Here is a 26,145-nt window from a genome sequence, read left to right on the forward strand (position 1 = left end):
CTGATTTATATCATCTGAGGATCTGGCCAGGAGGTTTTTTCCCTCCCGCCAGTTCATATTGGGTTTAGGTTCAGAACTGTTGACAGTCGTAAATAATCAAAGCAGACGCAGCTTGTTCCTGGATGAAAATCTATTTCAGAATTAGGAATGACTGCCTTTGAAATCGGAAATCACTCGCAATTAATTTTCACCTGTACCTGAAGTAATTCCTTGGCTTCTAAAATCGCAGAGCAGCGTTAGATTTGCCAAAACAGTTCCATTTGGCTTTGGTGAGAACAGTAATACCCAGTGGGTTCAGGAATGTTGCATGGTTTCCTTTGCAACTTTGTTCTCTTGTTTTGTGTAATTTAATGTTACATTTTCCCTCCCTAGCCAGAAATACACACACACTCTCTGTCATTTCATATGAATTTCCCTCTTTTTTTAAGGTTAGACTCCAAAATGTTCTGCCTCAGCCCTGTGTGTAACTAAAAGATTTTCCTTCAAAGGAAGGGAGCTAAGAAGCAGAAGAAAGTCAGCAAGATATGGATATATATTTTTTTGCTTATGTCTCTTTTAGTTCCTTCAAGTGTAATCTAGCAGTGCCTGCTTCGACAGCCATCAGATAATTTCTTTATCTCCTAACGGCTGCCTTACTAATTTATGAAGGAAGGCGCATCCACGTGAAGGCACGAGTCGTCTCCCCCACCCCCATTCCGCCTTTGCATGATGCTCCCTGCTGTGAACCGAGTTCGCATATCTATAAGGCTGTAAGCTGGCACCACGCCAGGAGAAAGGGAGAAGGGGTGACATATTTCAGGCAAATCAATGTCAAAGCCGTGACATGTTCATTCATAGCTTTGTCAAAGCAACCTTTGGGGGTATGGGGAGAAATGCCTTTCTCTTGCTTAAGTGGTTGCCATTTATGTTATAATTTACTGTTATACTTTTCAAAAACAAACAGAAAACCTTCAGTTGTCTTTTTATGCTCCATTTCCCTTCCTGCCATTCCCCCCCTTTCCTTTCTCTACCTCTATTCTCCGTGAAAGAATCTTCTCTATGCAAGATTTCCTAGCTGCATGAGGGCTGATTCCTGCATTCCACATAGGCTGGGATCTTGGCCATGCAGAACGATAACTCACAACCCTTGGGACCGAATCATAACTTCTCTTGACTGGCTCTGCTCCTTCCTCTGCATGTCATGATCTTGGTGTTGCTGAGAAAATCAGCTGCAAGAAGTTATGTTCATCCCCGTTCCTTTAACTGGGTCGGACTGAAACAGCAGGGATGGTGTGGCACTTGAGGTCATGATCAGGGTTCATTAGCAGAACTGTCAGTAGAAGCTTTCCTGTGTGTCATGCTTGCGTTTAGCAGTGTGATTTAGCAAATAGATTGTGGAGCTATCAGTATTTACTCTTAGGTTCTATTCCTGGTTCTGCCACTGACTCTGTGTGTGACCTGGGAAAAGTCATTTAACTTGTCTATGCCTCTTTTTCCAAATCTGTAAAATAGGTCACTACTATTTATGTCTTGCAAGGTTTTTGTGAAGATTGCAATCAATTCCTGTTTGTAAGGTTCTTTGAGATTCTCAGATGGAAGGCACTGAAGTGCAAAGTATTATTATTATTCTCTAAATTCACCAAATTTAAGAAAACAAAAATAATACCTTTCTGAATCCCTTCCATTCTTATGATGCCTTTGATTCAGAAAGATTCCTAAACACTGGCACAAACTCTGCTCTCCTGTAAACAGGTGTAAATCCATAGTAACTCCGTTGGCTTCAGTGGAGCTACTTTGGTTTTACGTCAATAGAAGAAAGAGAAGAATTTGGTCTTTTGTATAGAGGGATCAATTCACCCACCTCTGAATTGTAGCCTCTTGGAAACTCAGAGCCCAATCCTTCAAATATTCATGCGTGTGCTTTACTTTATGTATTACAACTGGGAGTGAAGAACAACACATCCGGTGGAAACTACAGGAGAAATTGAATTAGACAGCATGAAAATAGCCACGTCACAAAGGGTGTTTATTACACCAGATTAAGTCTCCTTTATTTCAAAAGGTTCCATGGGATCCTTAATGATCACAAATAGGCAGGGCCTTAGTTTTACACATCACCTGAAAGAGATGTTGAAGTTGCACTTTTTCGACTGTGATCCCAGAAAGGAAAGAAAGTAAAATCTTAGGTCTGGCATTGAAGATGGCTGCTGAAGCTATGTCAGACTTGGTGAGTGAGCTTCTCCAACAGGGAGTTTGTGTTTGATCAGCCTAACCCTGAGTAACATTGCAGTCAGTCGGAATGATTGCAAGATCTTGTGGGAAGGGGAAATAACTTGGCTTGGAAATGGATGTTGGAAGCTAGTAAAACCAAGTTCTGTTCAGTGTTTTATTTTAGGGGATGGTGGCCTAGGGAAAGGTCCTGGTGATCCCACTGTTTTCCCCTGGCCTCTAGTCCTTTGTTGCTGTCACCAGCTTTCTGGATGAAAATAGACTGATCTTTGTAACTCCTTAATCACACGAAGAACATCATTGTTGAGTGAAAGTGAGACTGCTTGTTTCCTACCCTGAAGCTGTATAGACAGCCTTTGGAGCACTCCAAACCTTGTTGATCTGGGGAATGGCATGATGGGTCTGTGAGTTGACCCAGAGTCTCCCACATGGCATTATGAAGCACAAGCACTTGGCCAAAAAATTCTGTTCATTGTATTTAGAATGCTTTGATTTTAAAAATGGAGGGCACCCCTAGGCTTTCACATAGAGGATGCTAAGGAGGACAAAGGTGGAGAGCAAGTATTTTGGCCCTCAAATTTTCACAGAATTTTGGTTTAATTCTTAATACAGTACTTCTCATACAGCCAAACTTCCATTGGCTTCAGTTGACCCAAGATATGAATACTTATTCTTAAACTACCTCCTTTTCAGTGTTTGTTTTTCAACACAATATTATTTTGGGGGGAGCGGTTGTAAACATGTGGGACAACAGGTGTGTCACCAGTGGGGGGATTGATTCTTGGCCCTATGCTATTTAACATTTTTATCCATGACTTGGAAGAAAACATAAAATCATCACTGATAAAATTTACAGATGACACAAAAATTGACAGAGTGGTAAATAATGAAGAGGACAGGTCACTGAGACAGAGCAGTATGGATCACTTAGTAAACTAGGCACAGGCACACGATATGTATTTGAATATGACTAAATGTAAAGGTATGCATCTAGGAAAAAAGAATGTAGGCCATACTTATGGGATGGAGGGCTCAGTACCGGGAAGCAGTGACTCTGAAAAAGATTTGGGGGTTGTGGATAATCAGCTGAACATGAGCTCCCAGTCTTACTCTGTGGCCAAAAGAGCTAATGCAATTCTGGGATATATAAACGGGAATCGAGCAGGAAAAGAGAGATTATTTTACCTCTGTATATGGCACTGATGTGACTGCTGCTGGAATACTGTGTCCAGTTCTGGTGCCCACAATTCAAGAAGGATGTTGATAAATTTGGGAGGGTTCAGAGAAGAGCCACAAGAATGATTAAAGAGTAAGAAATTAGAAAATATGCCTTATAGTGATAAACTCAAAGAGAAGGTTAAGAGGTGACTTGATTACAGTCTATAAGTATCCGCTTGGGGAACAAATATTTAATTATTGGCTCTTCAGTCTGGCAAACAAGATATAACATGATCCAATGGCTGAAAGCTGAAGCTAGCCTATATCAGACTAGAAATAAGGCATACATTTTTAATGGTGAGAGTAATTTAACCATTAGAATAAATTACTAAGGTATTGGTGGAGTCTCTCTCACTGACCGTTTTTAAATCAAGATTGGATGTTTTTCTAAAAGATACTCTTTTGAAGTTATTTTGGGGAAGGTCTGTGTCCTGTGTTATACAGGAGGTCAGACTAGATGATCACAACCATCTCTTCTGGCCTTGGAATCTATGAATTTCGCTCTCCTACACGCATGTACACACGCACACACTTTTTTCTTCTGCAGGTCACCTAAATGTTTATTAAAGTCCTTTGAGATCATCCAAGTGTGTTAGAGGTTTATAGTCGTCTTAATTATTACTGTAAAACTAACCAGTTCAAAGTACTGAGGATAGGAACCATATGAAAACTTTATCTGGTACTTTTTCCATAATAGACTAATATTTCCCAGTTACCCTGCTTCTTTTCTCTAGGTCTAAATTAATAATTTTCAGTTAAATCTTAAAATTGGAAGTACTAATTATTGAAGACTTTATGGTAGTTGATATCCAATTATCTTTCAATGGGCTACAGTATAGCTGCTGTAATGTGCTGTTAGAATCAGATCCTGCACCATTGAATTGTGTGGTAGTTTTGTCCTTCAGTTTAATGGGAGCAAGATTATGGGTGAAATCGTGGCCCTGTTGAAATCAATAGGATTTGAAGATTTCAGTAAGATTTCACCCCAGGTCTTCATACATCTGCCAGGTTCTGCATCAGTTATGGCTACGTTGTAAATTGTGGCTGAAGTGAGATTTGTTGAATGTGAGAAGCACTATGAAAATGTATTGGGCATCACGTTAGAGCATAGATTCTCATGCTTAAATTTTAGGCCTTGGTCCCCTCTGCCGCCCTTTACCATTCTGTGGGCTTTTTGGGATCACTGATTGTATCTGATCCCCTTCATGAAGAAGAGATTCCTTCTTCTATAGCAAAAGCTGTGCCTTGTCTTCTGAAAAAGAGGAGAAATTACCATTTTCCCCTCTTTTCTGCTGCTTCAGTGTCTCCGAGATGAAGATGGAGAATATTCTGTCCAGCCTGATGAAGGATGATCGTTTCAAGGGGCGCCGATGGGGAAACAAGGTGAGCAAATGTTCTGATTTGGAATTGCTTAAATTTTCATTTCCTAACCAAGCATGACAAATAAGCTTTTCCTTGGCTCTGTTTCTTCAAGCAAAGGGATTAGTAAATCCATGATCTAAGCAATGCAAAATGACAAGTTGAACCTTGCCATTCCACACTTGCCTAATCTATGTTCCTTTAAAGTTTTGCCCCAAAATGGCAGTCCCTCTACAATGCTCAGCAAAGAGTTCACACAGCAGGCAGTGTTGTAGTGAGGGCTTTTATGCCAAAGACTGTATTGCTTTTTTTTAAACAAACCTACCCCAGTCCATTAGCTAGAAGATTCTGAAATATTTTAAGTGATTACAAATCACAAGTCCTCCAAGTAAATAAACAAAATACATTCTGTGATGCATTCTCCAGGCTTTTTAATTTATCGTCTTTGTTTGCCTAGAGCCTGATCAAAAGCCCACTGGAGTAAATGGGAGTCTTTCCACTGACATCAGTAGGCTTTGGATCAGCCCCTTACTTGCTAATTCACAGAATTTAGACATTGCAATGGATCTCTCGGTCATCAGAGCAAATTGGAGAGTACTGCTGTTTAGAAGCCCAGGTCTTAGATAGAACGTGAGCGAAAGGCAAGCATTATCCAATTTTATTTTGCTAATTCACTCATTCCCTTACACCAGCCAACACTCTTCAACTTGTCCACCGTCTTCCAGTTTCCTACTGATGGCTCTGTCGGGAACTGTGGATGTTCCTATGCCTTAGAAAAATGGTCATCCTTCCATTATGCCATCCATCTTATAGAATGAAGATCAGTGGAACACCTGACATTTCTATTCAAACCCATGTACTTCCGGCCCTTTGCTCAAGTCAATAAATAGTATATACCAGCGGTTCTCAACCAGTGGTACGCGTACAACCAGTGGTACTTCGAAGAAGGCTGGGTGGTACGCGAGCTGTACCGCGCTGCCAAATCTGCCGCTGAAAGTTCCCCTGCCGCCGTGAAATTCCGCCACCACCGAAAGTCGTCGTCGTCCCCGTCCGTCCGTGTCCCCCGTGTCCCCCCCCCCCCCCCCGTGAAACCCTGCCGCCGAAAAGGGGCAAACGGCGGCAGGGTTTCGGTGGAGGGCATTGTTCCCCCCCATGTAACCCCCCCGCCGCTGAAAATCTCCCCCTGCCGCTGCCGCAAAACCCCGCCGCCGCCGAAAGTCCCCCCCCTCGTCCCCCCCCCCCTTTTTTTCCCCTGAGTGGTACTCGGGGAAAAAAGGTTGAGAACCACTGGTATATACGCTTTTTTTTATTTTCTGTTGTATGTTGACTGGAACAAATCCCTATTATTCAGGAGTATGGTTTGTCAAGTAGACTAACAAATACATAGTTTAGTACGCGTGTGTTTTAGTGTAAAGGATTCATTGGTGTGAGTTTGGGATTGCTGCATGTTCTAAAAATAACCAAAAATACTTTTTCTGTGCATAAAAATGTCACCACTTTGAAGTCCAGTGTCCCTGGAAGTAAGCTGTGTGTGTTCCTTTGGAGACTTAGAATCTCCCCTTTCAGCAATTATAAAACTCCCGATTTCTAGCACTATTGGCTCTAAAGATATCCATGCCGCTTTAAATCTGGCAGTGTCCCAGGGCGGAACATAACCCGTCTCGTGCCTAGGGCCAGTGTAATTGTGTTGGATGGGAAGAGAAAATATTTCTCGGGAAGGTTTTGGTTTGTTTTTCAAATTGCAGCTGTTTTGAAGCTGGCCAGAGGGTGTTGGATCCCCAGTGCTTGTGAAAATCAAGCCCATGGTGTCTCAGATTGAGGATTCTCTAATCAATGGCCATTTTTGAAAACATTTACCTGACCCTCTTTGTGCCTCCTTTTCCCCATCTGTAGAATAAAGCTAACAGCTACCCACATACCAAAATAAAGCGATGTTTGGAAACTGGCTAGTGTTACCATTTATTACTTGTGCTTTGAAGCGCCTAGAGAACCCCATTATGCTAGGTGCAGTACGTATAACAAAAATATGGTCCCTGCCCCAAGGAGCTTGCCAATCTAAAGTTGAAATCTTGGCCCCATTTAAGACCATGGGAAGTTTGCCATTCAATTCACTGGAGCTGGGATTCACCCTAACTGGGATGTTTCAGACCTGCTGCAGGATTTTATAAATACAGAAATTGGTATTTCCAAATGGCACAGGTTTAAAAGACTGTGACCAAGAGAGGTAATATTTCGTTATGGGAATGATCTGAAAAATTTAATAGGGATGAAACCAATATAGTTCTATGGACATTAAATAGGGTTCTATAGACATTACTCTTTAAAAACCTATACAATGTAATAGAGGCTGCAATCCTTTCTGTGGATTTTTTTTCTTTATGGCAGCCTATAGCATTCTATAGTAGGGATATAATTCTCTTTCAGATTCTATATGGTGATTTCTAAAAGGTCTGTGGAAAGGTTGTCATCTGCTACTAAGTGATATAGAACTTTTCCATAGAGCCAGTACAGTGAACTAGAAACAAAATAGACTGTGTGGAACAAACAGCAATTGCAACTTTTAATTACCACTTGTTATGAAGAATAACCTAACCCAGTCATGTCTTTGCTACTGCAAGTTACAGAATTCTCTTTACCTTACCAGCTCTCCACGCATGGAGTCATGTATATATTATACTCGTGCACACAGAAACCTCATTATAATGCTTTTTGTCTCTCACCGCCTTGACTGAAGTCCATTATAAATACCCCTTTGGAACACACATTTTTGGGCTCCTGTGAGCAACCGGGGAGTGAGCGGAAGCGCCTGTAAAATGTATATTTTATATTTAGGCATATATATATGTGGCTACATCTGGGTGCATGATGTTCACCCACCTACAAAGAGAATAAATTTGACCTTTCAATTTTTTGGGGGGGAAGTGTGGAGAAAAATACCTTGGTGGGTTTTAGGGACTGTGTGGGAGTCCAAATCAGACAGGTGAAAAAAGTTATTAAAACAAAATCCTTCTTTTTGTTTTCAACTATCATAGACGCAGGAGACATTATGCCCCTCCCTCTTCTCTTTTAATCATAAGAACATCCCACCTGTTCCAGTTTCTACTGTACTTCTATATCCTTTCTTCTATTAACCTTCTTCCTTAATTAACTTGGAGATTTCCAATATCCTTCCCTCCCCCTCCCCAAAAACCCCAGTCTCAATAGACCAGGGATGGCTGAACTTACTGACCTTCTGAGCCACATACAACAATCTTCAAAAGTTCGAGAGCCAGAGCGTGCCTGCTGGGGCTCAGGACTTCAGTCCTGCAGCAGGTTGGTGGACCACCAGTCCTGCAGGAAAACCTCCCTCCTCAACAGGCAGAAGCCCCTATCTCCACCACCCTGCACCAGTCTGGCGGGGGGAGTGTGGGGGGCTCCACAAGCCTCACTTTAACTGTAAAAGAGCTGAGGTTTGGCCACCCCTGTAATAAACATAAATTTCTCATGAAATAGATTCTCTATCTCTTTTTTTAGCATGGTTTTTTGTGTGTGTGAGATGCAATTGAAATGCTCATATAAAATTAGGTGCTCCTTTTGGATTGTGTTTATTATTATTTATTTATTATGTTTGTTGTGGTAGTGCATATGGACCAATCAAGAATGCAGTCCTGTTATGCAAGGCGCAATATAAACACAGAGCAGTAGAAGCTTTCATAAACAAGGGGGTATTTGTAATATAGGTACATACATACATACACTTAGTTTAGTCATCCATCAGTTACAACAGTTAGTTCCACTAACTGATACAGTAAATGTATATAGAAGGGGAAATGGTCAAGCAAACCCATAGTGTAATACTTTATCTTTTGGACCTTGGTATATAGTAAAAGGGCCACAGATGTGTGGTCCTAGTGACTGAAACAGGCCTACTGTCAGGAATGAGGTTTACTTGAGTGTGTAAAGAATTCAGGTTTGCTTATAGCTGCCAGTCCACTCATTTTATCTGCCGCAGCCTCAGACAGTGTGGTGTATGGTGGGTTTTTTTACATTGCTCGGCTGTGAGTCAATTTTAAATTTAGCTTTTTTTTTTTAGGACCAACCTCCCTGGAAGGCAGGAATCAAAGCCCAGATTTTTTCATGCCTATTAGGGGGGTAATTTTAAAATGAAATCTTTCTGGAGACATTCAGGGGGATAGAAGAGGAGTTGGAAGGAGAGGAGGGGGGAAGTTGTTTTCTAAGTATATGTTATGTTTTTTCTGCCATTTGCTTTTTTTTTATTTATTTTTCTTGGGCTGACCTCACACTTTGGAAATTATGCACCTCGTTTTTATCCCTCGTTTTAGTTTTACTTTTTTTTCCCCTCCACCGGCAGGAAGAGATGCCTCATTTTGAAGCCTAAAGGGGGAAATAAGAAAAGTCCTTTGTAATATATTGCCATATTATCACTAAATCCCCTGACAGTTGTGACACAGAAGCAAGTCACCTGTCACTTAAGCTTGAGGTCTCTTTAATTTTCTCCTGAAATTCGCACCAGGCTGTCTTTAATTTGAGGCCTTTATTGGAATTCTGAAACCTTTCTGCCTCCCTAGCGCTCAGATCTATTCTGAGTGCTGTTACAGAATGTATACAATAACCAACAGAGGGATTCGGAGAGGGCTGAAGCACTGTTTATTTAACACTCTGGAGGGATTTTCGTGCTTATTCGGTCCTGGCTACCCGGCTTTCAATATCGCTTTGACAACTGTTATGCCCTTCTCATTAATTTTAAACAGTTAAAACACAGGAAAAAGAGAAAAAGTTTTCATTATTAAAGTGCTTTACTTTTTAATAACAGAGGATTCTGTCCACCAGGGGAAAGGGCAACCTCGCTAATTTCACATTCATATTAAAAAACGCTGGGAAGGTGACACTCTGTGCCGCCTGTGAGGCTTAACAAAAGCAAAGTGGAGAGGATGGGGAGGGGAGAGAAAAAAAGTTTTATGTTTCACATCAGTAGAAACTTGATAATGACAATGACAAATGTCCACTTTGGTGAGGTGGCTCCACTTCCAGCATATTAAACACTTGCCTGGGCCCTCAACTGGGAAATAGCTCCTCAGATTTGTTACTGTTAATAATTCAATTCACCACAGGAGTAACCAGACATGACTGCACTTAAGTCAGCCTTGCACCCCGTATCGCCACGAGTGAATTTGGTCCGCTGTGTTTTGCAGCTTGGAGAAGTATGTAGACATTTTTCCAACAATCCAAGAATAAAATGACTGGACGGTCCCTGCCCCAAAGAGCCCCCTGTCTAACGTGCACAGATGCAACACATGGGACAACAGTTCACGCGTGGGAAGGTGCAAAGTCGTCATTGCATAAAGGGGCTTTCAGGAAGGAAGTGAAGAGGGCGCTTCGGGTGCTGGAAGGAAGAGATTGTTCAGAGTTTAGGAAGGCAGGCCAAGAGTGAAAGAAAGAAATGGAGAGAGCAGTTTGGTTGAAGGATACTGTGAAGTGGATGAGAATGAAGAAAGAAATGAAGGGAGAGAAAGATCAGTGAAGATGAGAGCAAGGCGCATGAAGTTGATAGGGAATGAGAGAAGATTCATTGTCCGAGGGCAGGACTGGTTGTATGAATTGATTGATTGATTTTACTCTGTGTTTTACTTAGAACATCATCATTCAGAAAACTGGGCCCAGTGATGTCAGTCAGGAGTAACTCCACTGGTCTGGATGTAACCCAGATTGGCATCTGAATTGGTGAATCCAAAGTGGTTGCTAGCAGGAAAGGGGAGAAAATATATGTGATAGGGGTTAGAAAACACAAAATTAAAATAGATTTGCTCCCCTCACGAAGCAGTGCTCACTGGTTGCTTTGACTTTAACATCTTTATCTATACATATTTTTTTCCCTAGTAATATTGAGAGGATTACCCTTGTTGGCCCCTGGGTGGTTACTGTGTGATTTTACTGTTATTAAATCTATTCTAAACTGCTTCATTATTCCTGACTCAAACTCTCTTTCCTCTAATCCTCCCACCGCCCTCCTAGAAATCCCATGGCACGGACCCTCAGGAAGTGCGGGAACGGGCGACGGTCTTGCAGACGGAATTTGAAAATTATGTGCATTCCGGCGAGGGAACTGTCCAGTGGGCAAAGAAAGGTCAGTAGGTTTCTTTAAGCTTATTACCAAATGGCTGATACAAACTGCAAGGGTTCCCTTCTGATGGGGTGGGCTTTGGGGGAAAGGCCTAGCAGAAACATTTGGGGCCAGTGGCTCTAAGGGGGGTTGAAATGGAAGCAGAAGGCTAATAAATGTTAATTTCTTGCATTCACGTATTATGCACAAATAAGGTTCAGTCTTGGCTTTCATTAGGATTTACAACTAGAGGGCTCCAATCCAGTCGTGGGAGTGTCTAGGTTGTGTGTTACATTGGGAAGGTCGGAGGCAACCAGCTGACCTCATCCTGGCTGTAGCAGTATTGAATTCATTGTTTACACCAGGGATACACTTGACCTAGTGAGTCAGAATGTCTTGGAAGGAATGCCCAGCAGCCCTCATCCAAGGATATATTTTCACTTCATGTGCAGATTCTTCAGAGTAGTGCACGCGCGCGCGTGTGTGTACATGGGGAAAGCATGACAATAGCAGAGGAGGAGGAGGAATTGCTGATAGCTACAATTCTTCTCAAAGCTTGCTCATGTTGATTCCAAGTAGGTCTGTACACGCCGCACGTACGACTGTCGGAAGGTTTCCCCCCTAGCGTTACCTGTCGGGTCGGTGCAGGCGCCCCCCTGGAGTTGTGCCACCATGGCACCGTATATAGGGCCCTGCTGACCCGCTGCCTCTTCAGTTCCTTCTTACCACCTGGGACGGTCATTGGAGCGTCTATCTTCTCTTGCTTCGGCAAGCGTTTTCCCCAGTGGTCTTCTTCTGCGGTTCCTATAAATAGAGTAGAATTAGTTGTTAGTAGTTAGCTAAACTTTTATTGGGGGTTCCCTCCCACTGTGTTTCCCCCAGGAAATGCCTCAATCCCAAGGATTCAGACTGGGTGGGAACTGCTATAAGCCTATGCCAATGGGTGACCCCCACGAATTCTGCCTGAAGTGCCTGGGTGAATCCCACCACAGCAGACAGACTCCAGACTCCTCAGAGCAACACTGAAATCCTTAGGGTTTTCATAGGCACAAAGGAAGCATTTTAAGCCACAGCCTACTTGGCAGTTTCACCTGGCATAGCCTAGGCAGGACTACCCTAGGAAGCGAGGCGGAAGTGACCAGCGTAGGACACCACAACTCCCCTGTCCAACCAAGGTCAGGGCTCAGCGGGACAGTCCTTTGGCTCCAAGTGAGCATTTTGAGGGTGCACCTGAGGCAGGCACACCAGACTAGACTCCGGATCCTTCTCCTTGCTTCCTGAACCGTCTATCCCATTTCTATCGTGCATGGTCTGAGAACCTCAGACACATGGATCCTACATATGGTAGAATTGATTAGGGGTATTCTCTCCAGTTCTGTAGCTCCCCACCCTCCCATTCCCCTTCCCCATCCCTCTTAAGGGACCCCTCTCATGAGTTACTTCTTATGCAGGAGGTGCAAAGGCTCCTAAGAGCAGGAGCAGTAGAGGAGATTCCTCAGGAACTAAGGGGAAAGGGGTTTGACTCCCGATATTTCCTTATCTCAAAGGCCAAAGGGGGGTTTCAGACCTATTCTCAATCTGCGAAAAACTCAACAGATTCATGAGTAGGGTGAAGCTCCGCACAGTATCCTTGGCTGCTATCATCCCCTCCCTGGATCCTTCCACTGCCGTGAATGGTCTATTTGCCCAGATGTCATGAACAGCATCTTCCAGCAGTCGGGAGTTCCCCGAGTAGATCTGTTCGCAGTGAGACTCAACAAGAAGTGTCAACAGTTTTCTTCATTCCTGAACCACAGCCTGGGCTCAATCACAGACGCGTTCCTGCTTCCTTGGAAGGGCCACCTTCTTTATGCATTCCTGCCTTTCCCATGAAGTGGTCCTAAGCAGCAAGGTTTCTTGACATCCCCATTTTACAGATGAGGAAACTGAAGCAGAGACATTTCCATGACTTGGAAGTGGTCTCACAGTCAGCAGAAGGGCTGGGAATAGAATCCTGGAGTCCTGGACCCTTGTGCCTTGCTCAGACCTCTACACCATGCTACCTGTAATATACTGTGACAAAAGGAAACAACTGAATGGGCTTGGTCCTGTGCAAAACATATCCATGTCTGTGTATGCACAGAGTAACTCTGTACACACACTCTGTTGCTGAGCTATCATGCAGATGACTTTTGATGGCTGCTGGGGGGAAATACATATAGAATGTCATGAAATGATGAAACATGATGCATCCAGCGTTCGTCTTGCACCAGGGCTGCTCCCCCTTCTCCTATTCCACTATCTGCATATGCAAATTTTCCACCACTGACTGGCTTCCATAGACTCCCTTCTTCTTCCCCTTCCGAGCCAAGAATCATGAATAATTAATATTGCAGCTGGCTTTTGCCTTCATGGCAGACAATCCATTGGAAACCATGCCAGCAGTGTGTTCGTTTCCCTTTTCTGCATTTTCTGACCTACTCAGTGGTAACGTCCAGTGTCTGATTACAGGCTGCTTCCAAAAGGAGTGGCTTCCTACCCATCCGCCCCTCACGCCTGCCTTTGGCCCCCTTTTTTCAAAATGGAAAACGAGGAGCAGGAGAGATTGGATTGGCATTGCTGTGGTTACAGACGAGGAGGGTGGCATTGCTTTTCTCCTTCATGTTTTCTTATTTTGCAGTCGCTGACAGTTCTACCCCCACAAGCTGTCTCCAAACACAACGTGTACTTTGTGGTGCGGGGGGAGGGGCAGAAAGGTCATTGATAGGAAGCCAACTTGAGGGTGAGCATCACTGATGCTGCTGCTTACTTCCTTCTCTTCCCACCGACCCACAGTGGGCAGACAGCCTTCGTCGTGTAGGGCAGGGATGGTTGGGTACTCCAGCACGTCTTCTAATGTTTCCTCCCTCTGCATAACTGCTCTGCCCAGGCCACGCCCGGGGTATGGTATTCAGATCTGAGCGCTGCTATTCCGTGTTCTTTATACCGCCCTCATCGCTGTAGTGTCTGAACTCCTTCCAGTCATCCACTCAGTGACCTGACTAGCCTCTGTCACATGTCGTTCGTTCTTTCTCTCTCAGCCGCAGTGCTGAGGGGTAGAGGGTGAGAACGGGTGTTAAGGAGGGGCCAGATCTCTCGGTTATACCAGTGTCGATATGGACTTCAGCAAAGTGAGTGGAATTACCTCAGATTTACCCCAGTGTAACAAGGAGCAGTGTCCATCCAGGCCGTTTTCTCCCCCATCGTTAAGGCATAGTTTATATGTATGAGGTGCTGCAGTGTTGCCAACTCTCATGACATCAGGGGTTGGTTTTTTTTTTTCCTTCAAGCCCCAGCACCTGGAGCCAATGTGATTATGTGTGAATCTCAGCTTTCAATTTCTAGCCTTCATGGTTGCTGGAAAAAAAGCTTGAAAACATGACTCAAGTGCCCCCTAAAGACTCAGAAAGCAGAAGGCTCAAGTAACCCCCTCTTCCCCCACCCCACATACACACATTTATTTATTTAAATCTCAAGGGTTCAAATCTTCAGCTGGTGTACATTGCCATAGCTGCTCTGAAGTCATCGAGCAGGGATGATTTCCTCTGCTGAAAATCTGCCCCACGCTTTTATTAAAGCCAGTCTCGTGATTTTTGTGGCTTGACTCAAGATTTTTGAATGCCTGGAGTTGGCAATCGCAGACCATTCCTCTGGCAAAGCCCTGTGAAGGATACCTTAGCTGACTTTTTTACAAAAGAGGGCAGCAGGAAATGGAGGAGGAGGACTGCAGCACCCTTCAGAAAGTGGAGGGGCCAGAGGCCGTGCGCCCAATAAACTGCTACTTGGGAGTAGCAGAGAGGAATTGCTCCAGAAACCACAGACAGAAGGGAGACTGTGTGGAGTCCTTTATTGCTGAGGCTCTGAGGTAAGAGCCAGGAAGTTTTGGTTACTGGTGTGAGGGACAGACTAGGGAAGAGACAGCTCAGCCTGTACAGACTTTGAGGGGAGAGTACGCGAGGTTTTTTGGATGTGTTAAGAAGACTTAAAAAAAAAAAAAAACAACCCCCAGCTGTAAACCTGCTTCGTGGACCCCTTGAGAGAGCTGCTACAAAATTAACCTAGGGAGTGAGCCGCCTCGGCAAGAACAAAGCCTGGTTCGGTAGGAGGAGGGTGCTGTAAGATAGGCCCCAGCCCTTTTACAAGCCGGTTAGTCTTTGACAGTTTTCTTCCGCTTCTTAGATCTGAAGCACTGGTCTTGGCAACCTCTTATCCCTGTAAAGCTGTTGGGAGCACGCTCCACTCTCATGCTAACAAGGTCCTTGGGATCCAGCCATTTTGAGTGCTGTAAAGAAGGAGGGCTTTGATGGGTATGAAATAGCCAATGGGGCAGACTCAGAGCTGATGTAAGCGGGTGCAGCTGCCTTAGAATTTTTCATGAGCGTTGCACCTTACAGCAGGATTGAATGTGACCCAATAGCTTTCTGGAGAGAGAGCAGGAGTATTGGGATTTTGAGAGCATTCAAGCTGGGTCTTTATTCCTCATGGTGTTTTATTGAGGGCCTCTCCAGCAAGCCTGGGCGTTTGAAATGTTAAGCATCCTCTCTGAAAACTCTGGTCCCTAGTTGTTCAGAGGTCCCTGAAAGACTCAGAGTATGAAATTAGGGGAGGGGTGCAAAGGATTCACCTGAGTTTCTTCTCATCAGTTGGGAAAAGGAGTTTCACTTTACTCAGTAAACAGAGCTTTGATGGATTCCCAGGGTCCTTCCAGGAGCTGAGCTGTTAAAATGACATTTTTATTACTGTTCATAAACTCCAAGCTCCGGCTGCTGCCGAGAGATTAGATTTAAGCTGTGGGCAAACTTGCTGGTCCAGTGGCTCAACAAGCAAGGGCATGGGAGGTTAGAGTTTAGAGCTTGCTGCTGTCAGGGACTGAGCGGGGGAGCTGTAGGTGCAGGTCTGAGCAAGAGCAAGGAATGGGAGATTTAAGGAGCAGTGCAGGTGATTTTGGCAGTCGGGGGCGGGTGGAGGGTTGAGCCTCAGTCCAAGAGCCTCCTTCCTAAAATTCCCCCTTCTCCCAAAAGCAGATAGGAAACAGCCACATCCTGAAGGTTGGGTGCAGTTAGCATCCTGGAATGCTCCCAGGAGTGGTTTACAATGGTGCCATTAATGAGACTTGTCCTTAGAGCAGTAAGATCTGAGGAAGGCATTAGAGGGGTAAAGGCACTAAGGAAATGTACGTGCTGCTGGTTTTGCCCCCTTTTAAAAGGTGAGCTCTGTTCTCAGCATGGTGATGAAACAGAAAATCCATGTGTTTATAAGAGACTAGATGCTGACTGGCGAGGAATTCATGGGCTGCTGGGACTGTGATATCGGAGGAGTCTGTCCCCACCCTCCCCACAACTCCTTCTCTGTGTCTTTCCTCCTGTCTTCTTCCTCCTCCTACTCCCCTTCTTTTCCTCTCTAAGCTCCTACCAGAAGAGGTCACCCACTCAGTTCCTGAGCAGGTTGAAGAACACCAGCTTATCGGATGGTGGGGCAGTGTTTAGAAGATGCAGACCTCTGCAGACCTAGTGTATCTTCATGTCGCTTCTTTTCAGCTGCTGATCTTTCTCCTTACAACGTTCCTCCTCCTACCGTATTGCACTAGTACTTCACAACCTTCATGTATTTTTAACATCCCAACCACTCCTAGAGCTGCTAACCAGGGTGTCACAAATGGCTAGGCAACGTCCTTTCAGCTGAAACAGGCAGGATGGATTAGGTTTTAAAAAAAAAAAAAAAAAAATCCAAAATGCATTGAAAAGAATAACTCTTCCTCTCTGTCCTTCACAGCACTGCAGTCTTTCCTTCGCTCCTACACCACCTATCCCAAGAATCTGAAGCACATCTTCCACATCAAATCCCTCCACCTGGGCCACGTGGCCAAGAGCTTTGGGCTGAGAGATGCCCCTCAGAACCTCAGCGCCTCCATGGCTACCAGTCCAGGAAAGAAAACCAAACTGAAACCAAAAAGGTAGGAGGGTCCAGCTCTCTGATGCAAGGCCCACATCATGAGTATGCTGTTTTGACGCCTGGTTTGAATGTTTTCTACCAAGGAGGCTGGAAAATAATGGGAGAAAACTGGGATAAATTATGGAGCAGAAAGATGGAGAGGAGAGTGCAAAAATCCTCCTCCTCCTTGTACTCTGTGCTGTGGTCTGGGGTCATGGAGAGGCCCTGGGTTTTGAATGACTTGCCACCCAAAAGTCACTCGCGAGACCATGGGATATAGTGGGTGGCTCTTAGGAAAAGCATTACCTGCTCTCAAGGGAGGGTGACTCGTCTGAGAACTTCATTTGGCTATTCGATAACCTGACAATGCTATTGAGTGATCAGATTGAGTTGATGATGTATGGTGCTTCTGGCCAGCCTTTGTCCACTGGTGAAGAGGTAGAATTTTTGTGCCAAGCACCTTTGGTTCCCCACAACAAAAAAATACACACACAAACCCCAAGCACGTGTGGTGCTGCCCGCAAGGCTAAACTAGGTCTCATCTGCCCAGTGCTGAGCTCCACTGAGGAGTTGCTGTGTGGTGTGTTTCTTCACAAATCAGCTAATGAGCATTGGAGGGTGGGTAGGATGGGGAGAGGTGCTGTTTCATGTGGCCTGTTAGGGTCTCTGCCTCTTTGATTTATTTCTTTAGGTGAACAAGGCTTCCCCCTTTCAGAGTAACAGATCGTTTTACAAAATAGATCATCGGGTGTTCGCCACGCAGGGTTAGTCACTTCTCCTGTGTGGTCTAAAGGCCATTGGCAAAACTGAAGTTGGTCTATGGATGTGTATACGTGTAGCCTGGCCTACTGTAATGTCACCAACTGCCTAGGCAAGAGAGTGGCTTTGAAACCTGATAGGGCAGAGTGGATGTGCCACCGAGGTGAGCTGACTGGGATGTGGGCAGATAGGGGAAAGCCGTGCTGATCTAATGATCCTGAAACAGAACTGGGAGTCAGGAAATCCTGGCTGTGACACTGGTTTGTGTGATTAGGCAAGTTACGTGATTTCCCTGTGCCTCGGTTTCCCCCCATGTTAATTGAAGTATATACGACGACAGACAGGTAGGGGGGATGGGATACAAAGGGTGCTATGAACATTCCAGGGCACAGCGCAGAACGTGAGAAATTTCACAACTTGGAATCTTTCTCTCTTATTGACAGTTACTCGGTTTCTGAGCACCCCATGCACTAGCACCGCCTAGAGATTCACTACCCTCTCCCTCTCCTGTGGGCATGTTCTCAGGGATGTGGCCCTTCACTCTAAATATTTGCAGGAGATAATAGTTTTCATTTGAACTGACTCCTGAAGAGCATCCCCAGGTCAGCAGAGTGCTTAGAGCAATTGCTTTGCATGTTACTTTTTATACAGTGCAAATACTGCATTCCACAGTACACCTTCCCAGGCTGGCCCTCTGGGCATTCAGAAGTTGAGACCATGGTTTTCCCACATGTTCAGAAATAATTCTATTATAGCATCTCCCCTGACCTAGTTTAATGTAGTCTCCACATTTTCGAGCTGGGCTGCTCCTGTCTGGTATTCTGCACTGGATGGAGAAGCACTGGAATCGAAGAGAGGCTGAGGAGATGAACACTTTCACTTTTCAACGTGTAAGCAGTGACCCTCCTGTCTGTTAGGCGCGCGGCTGTGTTAGCGTACATTCATCTTGCGGCTCAGCTACCGCAACCTCTTCCTCTCTGGCCTTGACCAATGCAGTGTCCTCTCCTCCAGCTGCTGCTGCAGAAATGGTCTTCCTGGCTCGCTTTGAGACTGTATCACCCTCTCTCTGCACCCTCCATTGGCTCCCCTGTTTCCACTGCATGAAGCACAAACTACTTGTCTTTACAAGGCCTTTCATGGCATATTCCCAGCCCATTTATCACCTCTTCTGTGCTACAGAAATGTAAACTCCCACCTCCACTCTGCCAATGATACCTACACTGATTGCTTATTTGTCAGATTTCCCAGCATGCAACGTTGGTGCTTTTCCCCCATGCACTGCTCCTTACACATAGAAGGAGCTCCCTACATCTGCAAGGCATTATCCTCCTTTACCTCTTTCTTTAGAACCCACCAATGCCTACAAAAGTCTTGACAATGGTTAGGTAGCTGGTGTGCTGTGACCACTGCTTATCACACTTGTCACCTTGCATTTCTCCCATCTGCTTGTCATATCCGCCTCTCATCTTAAGTCTAGACTGCGAGTGCTTCTTGGCAGGGGCCATCTTTTTGTTACATTTTTTCACGGCACCTAGCATAACAGGGGTCTGACTGGCCTCCAAGCACTGCTGCAATATAAATAACATAGAATCATCATCGTTAAAGCAGAAGGATGGAATTCAGAACTCGTAGGACCCACAATACTCAGTGACTTCAGCTCTGAAAATCAGGCCGCTGAAGTGGTTTCATGCGAATTTAGGTGTCTGACTTTAGGCGCCCAGGGCCAGCTGGTGTAAATAGGCACAGCATCATTGGACGCCTTGGGAGTTATACCCATTTACATCAGCTGAGAATCTGGTCCCCAGATTTGAAAATATTGACCTGAGCTTCTCCGTCTCACAGCTGCTAAAATGATGTTGATGAGACTGACCTGCCTCCCAGAAGTGTTGTGAGGTTTAATTAATATTTGCAAAGTACTTTATAAATCTGATGATTGCTGAGTGTTAGCTGTAAGTGACATAGAACAGTTGTTCTTGGGCCAGATCACCAGAGGTGCCCAGCACCAGGACTTCTGCAGTTCATCTTTCGGGATTTGCCTCTTTCCCATTACACTCGCAATTCCACAGTCCCAGTCACAGGCAGCACCTCATCAGTGCTAGTGCAGCTGCAGGACATTTTAAGGAAAACACTGGTGTAAACAAAAGTTAGTGGTTGAACTACAACCAGGGCTTCAAACACCCCAGACTTTAAGCAAGTCTGAATCAACTCAAATAGCTCATTGCTAATATATTGACTGATGGATGTTTATCAGCAAACCCAGAGTGGCGCAGAGCTGTTCCGTTGCCTCTGGATTTGTTTGCGTGCTCATAATGTAATGCAGAATGGGATGATGAAGTCTCTCCTGGGTTTGCTGGGGAAGGTTGAATTTGTCTGCCAGACCGGAAGGGATGGAACGGCCGAAGCTGCTTTTTAAAGAGCTGGCTGCAATTTGTGTTTGATCAGACCCAGGCAGCTCTGGCTCATCCACTGCTTTATGGGAGTTAGTCTCCTGCTTGGTAGCCACAGCAGAGGAGTTGCTCCCAGTAATTGCTTGCTACTAAAGTTACTTATTTCTTTAAAAGGAAGAAAGTCTCTCTTCGTTAATAAATGTCTGTTTGTCTCTTTCTGTGTAAATTGTTGCTGCAAACTCACATTAGCAAGCGTTCACCCTGCATTTAAAATACTAATCCCCATAATGGTTTGTAGGCCTGTGACATCTCCAGCTCATGCACAGAGCTGGAAAAAGCAAGGGGTGGAGGGAAGAGAAGGGGACGCTTAAAGAAAAAAAAGTTGGAGACAGCATTGTCATTGCTATGAGAAGCCACCGGGGATAGGCCGGGGCTCTGCCTCCTGCTTCAGCTGACCCTCGCCAGCAGATGGGCAACAGGACGGGAATGCCCCTGTGAGCGGGGGATTTAACAGGGCTTTATTTAGGGAAGAATAGCCTGCTTAGCCGATAAAGAGCATGTAAGATGGTATGGGGCGGGCTTTGATGTCTTGCTGGCCCAGCAGGGAGCCAAGTGATGACTGACAGCAGTGTGTCACAGGATTACTCAGCTCCTGACAATGCCTCTCTCTGTTCCTGTGATGTTGCTACTCTGTTACAGCTACTTTTTCTGTTATGTGCCTCTTTAATAGCATTCCTCCTTCTCCAAGCCTCCCATCCCATTAGAGTACAGACAGACTCAAAATACAGTAGGTGGTAGAACAAATGGCATAAGAGTGATTTGAAAGCTTATGTGCACGTGGATTTGTATAATTGCAGGTCAGGGAAAGTGAGCAGGCTTTGCACAGGCCGGTCACGGCTCAGACTCCAGATTTCAAAACTTGGGGCAGCTGGAAAATAAAGACCCCCACGAAATAATCAGAGTTGCCCCCATGCAACAATTGTTCTTTTGTGCAGAAACTTGTTTTTTAATTAACATTCTCTCTCTCTCTCTCTCTCAGAGTGTGTGTGTGTGTGTGTGTGTGTGTGTGTGTGTGTGTGTTTTCTCAGAGTCTGCTCTCAGTTACATCAGTGTAAATCCAGAGTAACTTTGTTAATGTCTGTAGAGTTACTCTGGATTTACACTGGTGTAACTGAGATCAGAATTTGGCCTGTTATTTTTTTTTTTTTTTTTTTTTTTTTTTTTTTAAATCAGTTGTAAAATGCAGGCTTGAAATAATAGCAGCACAGTCACCAAACAGACTTTCTTTTAATAGGATTTATCATGTGATACTGCAAGCATCGGTTGTCATATGGTAATTACACGTTGTGTCCAAACATCCGATATCTTTTTAGCAGTCCGTAAACCAAAGCATCATCTCTCACCACCTGCATGGAGAATAAAGAACACCCAGAGAAAAAGAAAGAAATAGAGAAATAAAATGCCAGGGAGGAGGTCATTAAACGTTCTCCGAAGAGGACAAAGAAAACACTTTCATTTTTCAAACATCCTTTCTTAATCCCCCTTAAAGAGCCCAGGTAGGGAAACCAAAAAGTCACAATATGGCAGCCAGCTGTTTGTTTTGTTTTAAATTCTGGAATACTGTATCATACCCTTTCCTGAATACACACGTGTTTTCTCTGTCTCACCTCACTCGTACTCTTCATAAACTGTTTGGTAAAAACTGAATAACCCCTTAATAATACCAGTCTTTGCCAGACTTTGTTCTGAAAATGGCGTGTTGCATTAAAATAATCACTCATGATCTCCTTGGAAGGTGAAATGCTGCATTTATTTAGCAGTTCTTTATGAGGTGTTGGTGGTTTTCTCTCTTCTGTCAAAGATGGTGGAACTCTTGCCACATTCTGTCATTGAGGTCACAAACTTACTAAGATCGAAAGGCGGGATTGGATGTTTATATAATTAACAAAATAGCCAGAATTGTTGAAATTAATGCAATCAAAAAAGAGGTTTGGAAGGGGAAAATACCTCACTCTTCAGGGTTTAAGCCATCTCTATTACGGATCAGGATGAGACCTTTATGGGGGGCAGATTAGACCCCATCTGTCTACTGTGGGGTTCTTACACCTTCCTCTGAAGCACCTGGTGCTGGCCACTGTCAGAGATAGTACACTGAACTAGGTGGACCTAGGGTCTGATCCAGTCTGGCAATTCCCACGTTCCTTTGTGCCTGAATGCTGTTCCATATCCATCCAGTTATTTTCTGTGTGTGAGGGCTGTATGTGGGATAATGAGGATGGGGAGAGCTGCTGCTTGATTGCCAAGTTGGACTGGGAATTCTCTGCTTCACTGAAGCCATTTTGAATTACAAAAGCACAAAAATCTCGGGAACTACCAAATTCTAAGTTAGGTACAATGTTTGCATTTAACAGTAACGGTTCATATTTGAGTATTGACTCTCTTTTGAGGGAGAGGGAGGGGATGTTAAAATGAGGAGTAGAACATAAAGGAACAGATGAAGAGGTATAAAGAACATAGGATTTACCAGATCAGCCCACTAGTCTATGTTGCCTGCCTCACAGAGGTCTTTTTGAGGCTTAATTTAAATAATGGTTCTAAAACACCTTGAGCAAGTGTTTTAGCAAATCACCACCAAGGCCTTTATCCGTTAATTGATGCTTCAGGGAAAGGGAAGAGGTGTGGTCTTGTAGTTAAGGCACTGGGCTAGGGTTCTCGAAACCTCAGTTCAGTTTGCAGCTCTGCCACAGATTTCCTGAATGACCTTGCCATGTCACATCATCTCTCTGTGACCCTGTTCCCCATCGGTAAAATGAATATGATAATAAAGGTGATGTGAGGATAAATGCATTAGTGAATTTGATGCGCCTAGCTATTAAGTGAGGCTAGGTAGGTAGAAAGGTTTAAAAGTTCTTCTTTAGATGAGAAGCTTTTTGGTGCAGAGGTCAGACTTGCCGGACTGTAAAGTGCCAAGCACGTTGACCAGCTGGATGGTGAGTATTTCCTTCCCCAATAAGGGCCCAGTCCAGAGACGTGTGCTCACTTCCCTCCACTTCCAATTACTTTAAAGTGAGTTATGAGTGATCAGCACCTTAATGATTCGAGCCCTATGGCTTTGTCGACATTAGGAAAATCAGTACCTGTTTCTCAGCAATGCTGCATCTGTATCTGTGCTACCAGAGATGAAAGCATTAGCACAGACTGAGTTCAGACGTTTTATATCACAGTGTCACAAAAGCCTTCTCAGAGTTAGATAAGACAGTGGTGCCCATTTACATCACCACTGCTGCGGAACATTGATCAGCTGGTCTCTCCTCTGCCTGCCCTCCTCTAAGATGCGATGTTGCTACACTTGTTCATCTGGTGAGCACTTTGACATTGTCAGTGGTCAGTTAAACTAACTCTCCTTGGGGTGATGATTATACCGCAAGTCATATCCTTCTCCTAATTACTAGGCAGTGCTCTCTCATGACTGCCTCACACACAGGCATTGCTGGAGATGCAAGGTGGGCAGCTGAATGGGATGCAAACAGGTACCCTTTTTTTGGTATGCTTGGTGTTGTGACACCTTTTGAACTTTTCCTTGGCATTGACAACCTTGAAAAGACTGACTCCTCTAACAAAAGGGCTCTCATAGCAAGGCTGCAGCTGTATGTCCCTACAAAGCAATAATCTAATCATTAGAAGCAGCTTGCCTGCCAATTTTTATGTGGCATTTACAGCTTCCTTAATATCACTTAATTAGTCAACGGCAGCTCTGGAGTTTTGCCCATTGAGGGATTTCACTCAGTTTGGTTGATCATCTCTCTGCTCTGCAGAAAGGCAAACTGGGCCAAATGTAAGATACAAGAGAAGGGCTGGAACCGCATTCAGAAATTGAAAATTGATCCAAAAAATGCAGGAGGAATGGCAGTTAGGAGAGGAGCTAGTCAATAGAGACAAATGCACAGTAGTTCCACAAGGTATTTCAAACAAAACAGGCAAGTCCTACTTACCAGCATCATGATGGTACCAGAAGGTTTGTCCTGAGATCAGCATATGCTTTGTAATCATAAATACCATATTTTGTACAAAAGAGGCAGAGGAGGTGCTCTTTGAATACCTGTCTTATCCCTCCAAAGCCAGAGCACAGAATCTGTGCTCCATCTTTTGGTTTTGCAATGCTCTAAGCAGGTGGAGCCAGAAAATTGCAATGACTGTTGCTGGAATTGAACACCTCTCTCTATTTGAAAAGTCTCTTCTGGCTCTTAGGCCAACTGAGTGAGCAGACATAGGCCAGGGTGTTATGGGGTGAACAGTTCTCCCGTGGCATTTTTCATTCTGTCTCCACAGAGAGGAGAACAGGGAATGGTTGATGAGTTCTTCTCTGTATAAGGATAATACGATCGAACTAGATGATAATTCTTTGTTTGGGTTCTTTATTGGCTAACATTTTTTCAGCAGAGTGACTGTCGATGCTCAGTCTGATCCAATGATATCTTCCCTTTATCTTACTGAGCTTGTTTGCATCAGCTGATGACGTCGTATGTGGGCCATCTGTTGACTTGTCGAAAGGAGCATAGCATCACTGATGAATTCCTTGCCCAAAAAAGCCTGGGTTGCGTTGGCTGCAGATGGTGCATCCAACACAATAGGTAGAAAAAGCAGGTGTTGTGACAGCCTTGGCCCAGAGGTATCCCAGCCCTGTTGCCAGGCACAAGGTCAGCCACAGGATGGAATTAGCTGTAGGAGATGCTGTCAAGCAGATTGATGGTGTGATCCACATTGAAATGTTCTCTAATAAATTACACAGTCCGCTCAGTTCTTCTCCAAAGACACACCATGAGTTCTAGGTCTGTGCGTCAGAACTTGATACTCTTTCTTCAGCTGAAGCAGTTCTAGGAACTCCTTGGGTTGCTGCAACCTACCTGAGTTGGTTAAAGATCATATGGACTCATTGCACTGCATTGCACCAGGATTTCACACCGCTGAAGACAAAGACCGAGAGAGCAAGCAGGGCTGAGCAAGTTGAAAGAAGGTCACTGAGAGTGAGTTTGTTCACAGTTTAGAGGTGATAGGGATTTCTTGGAGGCACCAGATTTCTCATTATGGTCCAGAAACGAGAGGATTCGCCCACCTCTGTTCCCTGGAACTAATCCAGCATATAGGAGTTGAGTTGAGCATTCTGCACAGTTCTTCAATGAAACAAAAGTATCCATGAAACATAGCCTGTTAGAATTTTAGTGTGAAAATTAAGGATGACTTCAGATTGTTTTTTTTCCTGTTGGTATCACTTGGTCCTTTCAAACAATGAATGTTTGATATTCTCAAACCATGGAGTATATTGTGCATATTCTAGCAAATTGAATCTGATAGAAGTAGCCTTCTCTGTTGGATATTCAGGACTTGGATGCACAAGTTATAGAACCAAATAGGGAGCACTAGAGTTACTACAGAATTTACAGCTCCAGGATCCGGTGAGAGCAAAGCAAGCTGGGGTGTTAATGTGCCGCACAGTTAATAGTAGCGTCAGGCTGCTGTAGAAAGTTTACAGTGGGATTTTCAAAAACACCTAAGTGGCTTGGGAATCAAAAGGTTCTAAACCAAGAAAGGATGTCCCCTCTTGTCACAGTGTTCCAGGTGACTCAGTCACAGCAGATGTCTCCTGAGGAAGCAAAGTGGCAGCTCTAAAGAATTAGTCTCTCTGCTTTGCAAAACAGTACTGATTCTTTAAACTTGGGGGGGGGGAAGAATCTGTTCAATAGTAACAGTAAAATTTCTGTTCAGTTTGGTAGCCCCTTTCCATCTTGTGTTTGAAACAGTCAAAGCCTTGATTGGGAATGAGAAAAAACTCATCATGGGGAACAGTTGGGGGGTGGGGGGATGTCTTCTTTAGATCCATTTCTTTTCACTTCTCATGTTGAATTCCTAAGACTGACTGACTCTCTTACATAATTTTTTCTACTTTGTGATGCCACAGGTGGATCTTATGACTTGGAGACTGAGAACAAGCCTTAGGAGCAGATGATCTCTTCAAAATGAAGAGATAAATGGGGATATAAATGCAGAAATTATAGAGAAGTAGAACAGTTTCTGGCTGTTTTTTGTTGGGTTTTTTTTTTTGCCACTCTCTCCTATCCTTCTCACTCCTGTTTCTTCCTCACAGTTGTCCAGAATGTCTCCACAGCT

General features: G+C 44.3%; 1 protein-coding gene across 2 annotated transcripts in view; it reads left to right on the plus strand.

Annotated features, from left to right (window-relative positions):
- The window catches only part of DDX31 (DEAD-box helicase 31), a 66,794-nt gene that overhangs the window by 34,975 nt on the left and 5,674 nt on the right, over positions 1-26,145 (plus strand). Inside the window, exons 18-21 of one of the 2 annotated variants that reach the window (XM_067541611.1) lie at positions 4,728-4,809; positions 10,798-10,909; positions 16,676-16,856; positions 25,937-26,038. In XM_067541611.1, coding sequence (XP_067397712.1) covers positions 4,728-4,809; positions 10,798-10,909; positions 16,676-16,856; positions 25,937-25,949 — 388 coding nt within the window. In that variant the 3' untranslated portion in view covers positions 25,950-26,038. Of the gene's footprint in view, positions 1-4,727; positions 4,810-10,797; positions 10,910-16,675; positions 16,857-25,936; positions 26,039-26,145 lie in introns of those variants that run through there. The other variant, XM_067541610.1, reaches the window with a different exon arrangement.

The sequence above is a fragment of the Emydura macquarii genome, unplaced genomic scaffold (assembly GCF_026122565.2).
Source record: "Emydura macquarii macquarii isolate MOO-44397 ecotype Brisbane River unplaced genomic scaffold, CSIRO-AGI_Emac_v2 contig_691, whole genome shotgun sequence".
NCBI classification, from domain to species: domain Eukaryota; kingdom Metazoa; phylum Chordata; order Testudines; family Chelidae; genus Emydura; species Emydura macquarii.